The following is an 11,328-nucleotide window of genomic DNA, read 5'->3' on the forward strand; positions in this document are numbered from 1 at the left end:
GACGACGACGATGGTTGTCTGGACTAGTCAACAATGTAAGCTAGCCAGTTGGCTATCCAGTTGAGCTGAGCGCGCAAAGTATTTGAGATCTCGAACGGCCACTGAATATGACGTCAGCATCAAACATACAAAGTTGAGACTAGACGAGGATCTTTGATTATGTGCCCCGATATGCTAAAGCCCACATTTAAACGAACTAGCGCAAATTATAGCAGATAGAATTTCAATCAGAATAGGACACCATAGTCTGAAAAAACAATACCTATTTTTAAAAAATAATACCTCTAAACCAAATTAAACACTTTTTAATGGCCTTAAATTTGGCAATTTTGATTAATCACTTTTTAATACTTTTTAAAACCCTGCGGACACCCTGTTTTTGTTATTTTTTCAGTTTTAAGCACTGCACAAATAAAATGGAGTAGCTCTAACCTAGCTCCTCAGCAAGGTTTACCATTTACCATGCCCCCAGAAATAGCTAATGAGTGGGCCTTGAATAAAGATTTTTTTATGTCAAATGTTTCCCATGTCAATATTGTTTGGAAAAAAATTCCACTTCTTAATGGACAGCATTTAGTAATGAGAAAGATCACAGATCCACAGATCATAATTTGCCTAACTGCCTTCCCTTTGACTGCACACTCACCTGGAGCAAATGCACATATGGCAAAGGATTCTCCGGAGGAAGCAACAGAGGTCACGAGGGCTCGCCTTCTGGAGAAGTACTGGGCTAGGATGGTGACGGTGGGGACGAAGGTGAGGCAGTACCCGAGGCCTGTAAACAGAGGAGAAAAAGGGGGACATAACAGCCACTGTCCCGCATGGTAGGAACACTGCATGGATAGGGAGGTGAGTCAAAGATCATGGTGTCAGGTCGCTCCTTTGTCAACGGTGGCAGGCTGCTTAAGATGATTTGGCTTTGCTATAGCTGCTGTAGACAAAAGACAAAAGGCATGTAAAGACAAAAGAGAGACAGGGGAGAAAGGAGAAAATGTTAAATGAGACCGGCAGACATGATAATCATGGTGGGAGAGCTAGCAGTGCTTTCTGTCCAAGAAAAAAGAACAAGTTAATGTGTTCTGAGAGAAACCTCATTGTACTGATTTGTTCATCATCCAATCTATTACTGTATTCACTAAATTTATTCCATCCTTATCAGCTAGCCTACTTCCTGTTTCATCAATCCTGATATTAAAGAGAATTTAGTGTTTTTGTTTGTTTGGAGAACATTTTTGACTCCAGTTTTTCCTGATCCGCTCTGTTAATCCTTTCTAGAGAGTTAAGAGGTCTGGAGTAGATCTCACTGCATGGTGTTTTGAAGAGGCTGTTTATCTCTCAGTCACTGGAGTGTTCTAGAAGAAACAGACTGAGGCAGATTTTGTTGTTGGCACTGCTAGAGGTCCCTTTAGGTCATTAATGGCTGTTATACAAGACAAACAAATGAGCAAAACAGTCATTCTGTAAATATTAAAATGACACACAAAGACACAAGCTGTTCTCTCATATGAACTATGGACAGTGTCTGCATCAGAAGCAGGTCCGGACATAGTCCAGAGCTGCCCTTTCACACATGTAGTACAAAGTGGGAGACTATCCGTGTCAGATGTTGCATAGCTGGTTTGTAATTTGGTCATAAAAACAAAATCTATTGCTGTTCCTTGATAATGTTGGATGATTTCTGCATCGGTCCTGGCCCTTAATAGAGGTTCTCAAATCTTGTCATCTCTCCAGTAAGTCATTTTTGTTGACGTCTTTTTTATAAATGGCCATTCTTTTCCAGCATAGGATGTTTGTATTCTTCTGGTTTTGTGCCAGGCACAATAGAGTGTCATCAACATACCCATTAGCTTAGTGTGAATTCTCCAGACTATAAGGGGCTGTATTCACACATGGGCTCACTCTGACATGACGGTATTTGTATTAGGGAACTCTCAACTCAACTCAACTCAACTTTATTTATATAGCGCTTTACCACAGCACAGCTGACCAAAGCACTTAACATATTATACAAATATAAAAACAACACATAAAAAGCTATAGACAGTAATATAAACACTAACACTACAGACAGAGTGTCATTCCTGGTCAAACGCCAATGAATAGAAGTAGGTCTTCAAATAAGACTCAAAAGTGGACAGTGATGGGGCCTGCCTAATATAAAGCGGCAAGGCATTCCATAGGTTTGGACCTACCACAGCAAAGGCTCTATCCCCCCCTAGTTTTCCGCCTGGCCCTTGGTGCCTCCAGAAGAAGCTGATCTGCTGATCTGAGGCACCGCGATGGATTATACGGACACAAAAGTTCCACAAGATAAGAAGGTGCCAGCCCATTTAAAGATTTATAAACAAATAAGAGAACCTTAAAACGAACCCTAAAACGCACCGGAAGCCAGTGTACATTTATTTTAAAATTCTTGTGATATTTCTTTGTTTCCTATATGTAGCACACATTAACATAATAATCAGGGGAGATTTTCTTAAAAAGATCCAGATTTTACAACAGCATTTATCTGGCTCTCCATTCTCAAATCCGAGTCTATTCTAAAACCTAAATCATTGACAACCGATCGCACATACTGCCCCAAAAAGCCTAGGTCTACAGGAAGAGGTTCGCCAGACGTATTCTGGCCAAACACTATAACCTCAGTTTTGTCATCATTTAGCTTCAAGCAATTTAACGACATCCAGGCCTTAATATCTGCAAGACATGCTAAAAGCGGTTGGATCGAGTAGGTGTCTTTTTTGGTCAGTGGCATAATAATCTGGACATCATCAGCATAACAGTGAAAAGAGACCCCATGTTTCCTAAAGATAGAGCCAAGGGGAAGTAAATACAGAGAAAACAGCAAAGGCCCCAAAATGGAGCCCTGTGGAACCCCAGATAACAAGGGGGTTGTCACAGATTCCACATTTGCCAGCCCGACAGACACTGATCTACCCGATAAATATGACTGAAACCATGCTAGGGCAGCACCACGAATGCCCACTAAATCGTGAAGGCGAGATATCAAAATGTCATGGTCCACCATGTCAAAGGCGGCAGTCAAGTCCAGCAGGACAAGAATCACATACTCCCCTGCATCAGTGGCCAAATAAATATCATTAACAACCTTTAGTAAGGCTGACTCTGTACTATGCATGCATTTAAAACCAGACTGAAAAACCTCCAATAAATTATTGTCATCTAAAAAGGATTTCACCTGCGCATAGACCACTTTTTCTAAAATCTTCGAGATAAAAGGTAACTTAGAAATAGGCCTAAAATTACTCAATATGGATTGATCCAAACGTGGTTTTTTGAGTAGAGGTTGTAAAACTGCATGCTTAAAATAACCAGGCACAACACCAGAAGACAAACTACTATTAATAATTTCCAAGACCGTGCCTCCAATACATGGGAAGACTTCCTTAAATAAAGCCGGCGAAACGACATCTCGAGGGGAGCCAGAAGGCTTGGCCTGGGCAACCACTCCCTCCAAAAAAGTCAGAGTTACCGGCTCAAAAACATCAAAAGTAGTCACACACGGAGTAAAAACCGATGGATCGGGCACTAACCCAACCACAGTGGCCTTTATAGTAGCAACCTTCTCATTAAAATAAAATAAAAACTTATTACACAGATCAACCGTTGCTTCCTGACTGACAGGCTGCGGGGGATTTAACACCATCCCGATTGTGTTATATAATACACGTGAATCATGACTATTAGCTACAACAATACAATACAAGAAGTGGCAGAGTAAACCTGCTTAATGTCTGGGCTGCTTAACTAGGACATTTGCATTCATACTCCTCAGGGCAATGTCTACACAATTTCAGTGTTGCAGTGTCTTAAAAGGTCTACATTAACACACAGAGCTTAAGTACACTGCTCAAAAAAATTAAGGGAACACTTAAAGCACACATTGGTTTTTGAAACAAATTATTCAAGTTGAAAATCTTTACATCTGCACATTTTATAATTTGTTCAGAACAAAATAACACAACAACAGTCAATGGAAACCCAAATCACCAACCCATGGAGGGCTGTATTCAAAATTACACTGAAAGTCAAAGTGAAAAATTGAAATCATGGACTCATCCAAGTTGTGTGAATTTCATTACAGCAACTCATAATGTGACTCAGAAGTGTGTATGGCCCCCTCGTGCCTGTATGCACTGCTTACAACATCTGGGCATGCTCCTTATGAGTTGGAAGATGGTGTCTGTGGAAATCTCCTCCCAGACCTGGATCAGGGCATCTGTGAAGGTACTTGGTGCCATCGGATGCACCGATACATAATGCCCCATAGGTGCTCAATTGGATTTAGGTCAGGGGAACGTGAGGGCCAGTCAATGCCTTTTTCATCCCTTTACCAGTATTAATTTTGCCACCTGAATTTGATTTTGTTTTAGTCTTAGTCTTCTGACAAAAATGCATTTTAGTTTTAGTCAAATTTTGAGTATTTGAAACTAAATACATTCTAGTCTTGTTTTCATCAGTTTTAATTACCGTAGGTTAAATCTTCTTGATCCTGTCTGTCTACCGTTACCACGGTTACTTATGCTGTTCCCATCCAAGTTTTATTCACACATTGTTCCTCTGCTTTGCAGAAGTTGGACCCACTCACATTTGTACTAAACTCCTCTTCACTGGGTTCAGCTTGAGAAGTGACACTAAATTGTAGGATAACATTAAAACAGTCAGATCTCTGCAGCGAACATTTAGAGATGATTTATGGCTGGCTGCCCACATTAATCCTGGAACTGACTGATAGCAACACAAAAAATATCCGACTGAAAGGAACATTAATGTTACATCTACATCCACAGCGTTTCATGTTAAATTATCCTACCGTTTCATATGGCATGCTGCTGCATTTTCCTAGTGTCATTCAGCGAACTTTGTGGATTGTAGACGAATATGATTCATAAATCTGTTTCTTCCAGGAAGTGCTAATGCCAGAGACAGAACATTATTTAATGTAAGACGGAAGTGAACCTCATCAAGCTAGTTCAGCTCCTGAACATGGTGGAGGAAAGGGTTTTACTGACCAGCACCTACACTTTGTGATTCCACAGATGCAGGTCATTAAGTTACTTCATGTCCATTTTTCTGTGTTTCAAATCATCATTTACTTTTTATTCGTTGACAAAAAATGTATTTTGTCATAGTTCTCATCATCATCAAACGTTACTTTATGTTTTGTTTTCATCCTGAAAAATAGGTTGTCAATGAATATTTTTCATCATAGCTTTCGTTAAGGACATTAACACTGCCAGAAACTGCCTACACACTCCAGCCACAAGCCGGTGATACTCGATGATGTTACAGGCAGCATAATGTTCACGCCATCTCCAAACTCTTTCACGCCTGCCGCATTTGCTCAGTGTGAACCAGCTCTCATCTGTGAAGAGAACAGTGGCAGACCTGCCAATTCTGGTATTCTCTAGAAAATGCCCAGTTGAGTTGCATGGTGCTGGGCTGTTGTACGAGAGAACACTGGGCCCTCATGCCACCCCCACGGAGTCTGTTGCAGACAGTTTGGTCAGAAACATGCACACCAGTAGCCTGCTGGATGTCATTTTATAGGGCTCTCACAGTGGTTACAGTGTTCGTTCTTGCATAAAGGAGCAGATATTGCCTCTTCACTGCACCTGCTGTCACTTTTCAGTTGCCCCAAAGCAGGTGAAACTAATTCATATGGAGAGATGTAGACAAATGGACAGACTGATATCCCTGAAGTTTAAGTGACTTGGTGTTATAATGTGAGTATTAAGTGTTCCCTTTATTTTTTTTTACCATTTTAGTTTGTAAGTTCAGTAAGTACCTGAGACAATCCCAATGGTGATATACATCTCATTAATAGAGTTGGTGAAGGCAGAGGTGATGTTTCCCAGGATAATGAGGAAGCCTCCGATCATCGCTACAGGACGATAGCCAAAGCGGTTGCTCAGCATCGTGGACAGGGGTGCTGAGGGTGGGGTTGAAAAACAGAAGAGTAATCTCATTCAATTTCAGCTCAGTCGGTATCCGTATGATATCTGAACAAATTATCTTTTGAATGCTTAAAATTACTCGTGTCAGTAAGCCAGTTTCTGAACCCCCAGTTTTATTTCTCAAACTTAGTTAACATCTGTCTGCTATTCCAGTATGTATGCACCAATAACTTGCGTTCAAACTGATGGTGCACACGTGCTATATAAGCTGTTGGTTTATTATTAGGGTTATCAGTGCGTCATAGTTTAACGACAAAAAAAAAAAATTCCATGACTTATAGTTAATCTGATATTTAAAGGCACACTAAGATTTTGTACATTGTGTGATAAATCCAGTGAAAATGGGACAAGACAAAAATTTGGGGGTGATTATTGATAGCATACTTAACTTTGAGAAACTAATCAGAATATGTGTAGAGAGAAAGACACAGAGAGAAAGATACTGTAGATATCCCACCCATATATTTCCATTTCCATCTTGATTCCAAAGCAGAAACCAAGTAGGCTACTGGTTTCTGCTCATGCTATAATGCTTAGTGTTTCTTGTGTTTCAATTCTGTGGTTGTGATATTTAAATTTATTGCTTTTATTACATACTTGTGAAGTACTTTGTTATGACTTATTGGTGTTTTAAATGTGCCATTAAATAACATTTGATTTGATTGAAAGTTAAGTGACTGACCAGTGAAAGTAAAGGTGAAAACACAGATGGAAATGACCCAGGACACTCGACTGTTGCTCTCTCCATATTCTTCCATCAAATCCTGTAAGAAAATGCCCAGGGTCTTGATGGTCCCATAGGAGCATACTTCCACCACGAAGAAGGCCAAGGCCACAGCCCAGCCCCAGCCACCATCAGGAACCTCTGAGTAGACATTTGGACCCAAACAACACCGGGAACTGGACTCCATAGCTACAGCAGGCCACCTGCAGGAAGAAACAGGGATGACATCAGTAATGATGAAGTTCATTTTATAGTCCTTTTTAAAGCTTCAATTTCTGTCCCTTTTAGTATATAATCAGGCTTATTTATGTACAAGTGTTCAATTTAAAGTATTATGGCCTATTCCCTAACAGTGGAATCCTCTCTTGGTAGGTCTTTTCACATCTGATGTCATTCATGCTGTCTAGGCCAGGCTGCACATACAGCACCCCAAGGCTCTCTTCTTCATCTCAGGGGATTTCAGTCATCCAGTACTATAGTATCCACAGTATACATATAAACAGTGAGGGTTCCAGACTAACATTTCATACTGGTGGCTCCAGTGCCACCAAGTCACCTTCTGTTTTAACTGAGGACATCCTGTGCAATCCGATGGGGAAGTTGGTGGAGGCACTTTTAAACTGATATGAACGGTCGAGTTCTGTGATGGTGGGCAGCAGAGTTAACAACCAACTGAAGCATAGGGCTGAAATGCAGCAAAATCTAGGTAGGACTCCAATCAACCAAGTTGCCATGATGGGGAAATAAAGGCTATCAATTTAAAACTGGGATGACTTAAAAGAGACTATAAAAGAGGAGGTAGGATGACAAAAAGTAAAGATTCAGAGTGGAGCAGTCATGCTCAAACTGTGATATAACCGGGAGTATTTAGACTCAAAATCAATAAACTTCTCAAGCAAAGATTTTTGTAAAATATTTTGCTTTTTTTTTACATTTAAAAATGCAATTTTCACCATATACAGTGCCTTGCGAAAGTATTCGGCCCCCTTGAACTTTGCGACCTTTTGCCACATTTCAGGCTTCAAACATAAAGATATAAAACTGTAATTTTTTGTGAAGAATCAACAACAAGTGGGACACAATCATGAAGTGGAACGAAATTTATTGGATATGTCAAACTTTTTTAACAAATAAAAAACTGAAAAATTGGGCGTGCAAAATTATTCAGCCCCCTTAAGTTAATACTTTGTAGCGCCACCTTTTGCTGCGATTACAGCTGTAAGTCACTTGGGGTATGTCTCTATCAGTTTTGCACATCGAGAGACGGAAATTTTTGCCCATTCCTCCTTGCAAAACAGCTCGAGCTCAGTGAGGTTGGATAGAGAGCGTTTGTGAACAGCAGTTTTCAGTTCTTTCCACAGATTCTCAATTGGATTCAGGTCTGGACTTTGACTTGGCCATTCTAACACCTGGATATGTTTATTTGTGAACCATTCCATTGTAGATTTTGCTTTATGTTTTGGATCATTGTCTTGTTGGAAGACAAATCTCCGTCCCAGTCTCAGGTCTGTTGCAGACTCCATCAGGTTTCCTTCCAAAATGGTCCTGTATTTGGCTCCATCCATCTTCCCATCAATTTTAACCATCTTCCCTGCCCCTGCTGAAGAAAAGCAGGCCCAAACCATGATGCTGCCACCACCATGTTTGACAGTGGGGATGGTGTGTTCAAGGTGATGAGCTGTGTTGCTTTTACGCCAAACATAACGTTTTGCATTGTTGCCAAAAAGTTCGATTTTGGTTTCATCTGACCAGAGCACCTTCTTCCACATGTTTGGTGTGTCTCCCAGGTGGCTTGTGGCAAACTTTAAACAACACTTTTTATGGATATCTTTAAGAAATGGCTTTCTTCTTGCCACTCTTCCATAAAGGCCAGATTTGTGCAGTATACGACTGATTGTTGTCCTATGGACAGAGTCTCCCACCTCAGCTGTAGATCTCTGCAGTTCATCCAGAGTGATCATGGGCCTCTTGGCTGCATCTCTGATCAGTCTTCTCCTTGTATGAGCTGAAAGTTTAGAGGGACGGCCAGGTCTTGGTAGATTTGCAGTGGTCTGATACTCCTTCCATTTCAATATTATCACTTGCACAGTGCTCCTTGGGATGTTTAAAGCTTGGGAAATCTTTTTGTATCCAAATCCGGCTTTAAACTTCTCCACAACAGTATCTCGGACCTGCCTGGTGTGTTCCTTGTTCTTCATGATGCTCTCTGCGCTTTAAACGGACCTCTGAGACTATCACAGTGCAGGTGCATTTATACGGAGACTTGATTACACACAGGTGGAATATCCAATAAATTTTGTTCCACTTCATGATTGTGTCCCACTTGTTGTTGATTCTTCACAAAAAATTACAGTTTTATATCTTTATGTTTGAAGCCTGAAATGTGGCAAAAGGTCGCAAAGTTCAAGGGGGCCGAATACTTTCGCAAGGCACTGTACATGTTGTGGCTTGTGGTTGACTAAGTTAACTTGGCCTGTATGTTTTATTGCTTCTTGTGTGCACCATCAAATGGTTCTAAATTTTGCCTGTTATTTGACAAACTCTCTCTTAAACTTCTCAGCTGTTGAATTACCACTGAAAAATGTTAATATACAGTATATAAGATAAAAGGGGGAAGAACAGTTCTAACTTTGCTGGTATATGTTAAAGCCAAATGTCAACAAAATGTTAAGGTATTGTGCATGTTGTTTTTATTTATTAAGTTAATGGACCATTGGTAATTTAATTAAATGCTTCCCAGTGCTGTCGGGGAAAACAAATCTAATTGAAGCAATAAGATTTATAGTAAAATTACTAAAGACATATTAGTTCATTCAACTGTAGTGATATTAAGAAAACAAATTGTACTGTAGAAATGTAGAAATAAGGCTGAAACTTGTTGTACTGAAGTGTTTTACTGATATAGATTGAATTAAAATAAATTTGGTTTGGCTGACAAAGAACATTTGTATTTAATAAAATGCCAATACACTTAAATGTTAAAATGATATTGTTCCCACAAATACATTCTGTTCATATAACACAATCAAGATCAAGTTTACATGATTTTATTAAATAGAAATGGGTGCCATGATTAACTGACATTAATACAACTGTTTGTTTTTTGTTTCAGTGTTAGAAAGGCCTGTTTTATTTGAAATTTACATATATTTTTAGTTTTGGTAACTTCTTTGTTTGTTTGTTTTACCTCAGGCAATTTACTTTTTTGCTTTGTACCACAAAGTTATTCAAAGGTACGGAAGAGTATTAGGGCCACTGCATACATTTTTTTTAAAATTCTGACTTTATTCTCAGAATTCTGACTTTATTCTCAGAATTCTGACTTTAATCTCAGAAGTATGGGTACCTGTAGGGATCCAAGTTCAGTGAGTGCCTTTGAGTCATGCTGGAGAGGAGCTACGTGCTGCCCAGAAAATGTCGGATTTAAGTGAATTTTTGCGTGGTCGAGGAGTCCCAGAAGAAGCAATTTCATTAATGGAAGAGGAAAAGGTGAGTAAAAAGACTCGTGTTACTTTACTGTCTGGGGTTTGTAAAAACACAGAAAATGTTATGGATATGAAGAGTGATAAACGCAGACACAGGTTAGCGTCTGTTAGCTAACATTAGTAGAAATTAACGTTGGTCATTTTTTAAAGTTAATATTGTTATGTACTCAATAATGTACTATTGTTATTATCATTTTATAAAGTTAGTACTATCATGTGTGCCAAGTCGGAGTATCCGCAGTGCAGTGGAGATGATGTCAATGTGTCGCATCCAGGCAGAACAGCAATTAGGACAAGAAGCTAAACGGTTACTGCTAAAATCACACGTATCCCCTGTTGTTCTTATAGCCTTCATATTTACTCTTTATGTGTGTAGCCTGAACGCTACACTCTTAGAGAGTTAACTTACACATTTCACGATTTATCTGCGCCCGGCTGGCTGGCTAACATAACACATGATTTACTAATGTGTACATAATGTCAGTATGGACTCGCTTGTTATTCACTCATAATAGATAAGCACCCGAGCTTAATCTCCATCCAGACTGCCATTTCAAACAAAACGCAACGGAGTTTAACTGTGCCGCAGCGAGTTGAGTGTAGACAGTCTTAGGGCTGGAGTTGGTAAGCTGACATCTTACTTACCGGCAGCGTTGACTCGTGAGGGAGGAAAAGCAACCCTCTGCTGTAATAACGACAGATTTTCTAACTGATATACAGATATTTGCTACGATGAATCCAGTAACATTATCTAGTTATTCTAATATCTCATCCACATACTTCTCCTGTTAAAAAAAAACAAAGTGATCGAACAGTAGTAACACTAGTACTATTCTTTGGTATATTCTCGCCCTGTCTGAGCCAGCCGCATCATTTGTCTTCAATAAATTAAGCCATTTCCTGCCTGTTTTGGCAGCTCTTTACCGGCTCAAGCTGGTATTTCAAACGCGAGTGCGCAAATCTTTCATGAACGCGCAGGGCTTTGCTCATCAAAAACGCAGATGCGGAAACCCGCTCTCTCCCATGAGCGCGTGCACATACATACACACAAAGAGAAAGACAGGCCGAGATAGATAAAGAGAGAGGCAGGGAGAAAAAGTGAGAGAGAGAGCGTGAGGGAGAGAGAGAGAGAGAGGGAGGG

The 11,328-nt window shown here is 40.0% G+C and overlaps 1 protein-coding gene across 4 annotated transcripts in view; it reads right to left on the reverse strand.

Annotated features, from left to right (window-relative positions):
- slc16a6b (solute carrier family 16 member 6b) overlaps positions 1-11,328 on the reverse strand; it is a 19,383-nt gene that overhangs the window by 5,789 nt on the left and 2,266 nt on the right. The window contains exons 1-4 of one of the 4 annotated variants that reach the window (XM_020608228.1): positions 10,833-11,242; positions 6,661-6,905; positions 5,810-5,953; positions 647-775 (exon numbers count right to left, since the gene is read on the reverse strand). In XM_020608228.1, coding sequence (XP_020463884.1) covers positions 647-775; positions 5,810-5,953; positions 6,661-6,889 — 502 coding nt within the window. In that variant the 5' untranslated portion in view covers positions 6,890-6,905; positions 10,833-11,242. Of the gene's footprint in view, positions 1-646; positions 932-5,809; positions 5,954-6,660; positions 6,906-10,832; positions 11,243-11,328 lie in introns of those variants that run through there. The other 3 variants (XM_020608229.1, XM_020608231.1, XM_020608232.1) reach the window with 3 other exon arrangements.

This window comes from Monopterus albus, unplaced genomic scaffold, assembly GCF_001952655.1.
Source record: "Monopterus albus unplaced genomic scaffold, M_albus_1.0 scaffold92.1, whole genome shotgun sequence".
In the NCBI taxonomy this organism is placed as follows: Eukaryota; Metazoa; Chordata; class Actinopteri; order Synbranchiformes; family Synbranchidae; genus Monopterus; species Monopterus albus.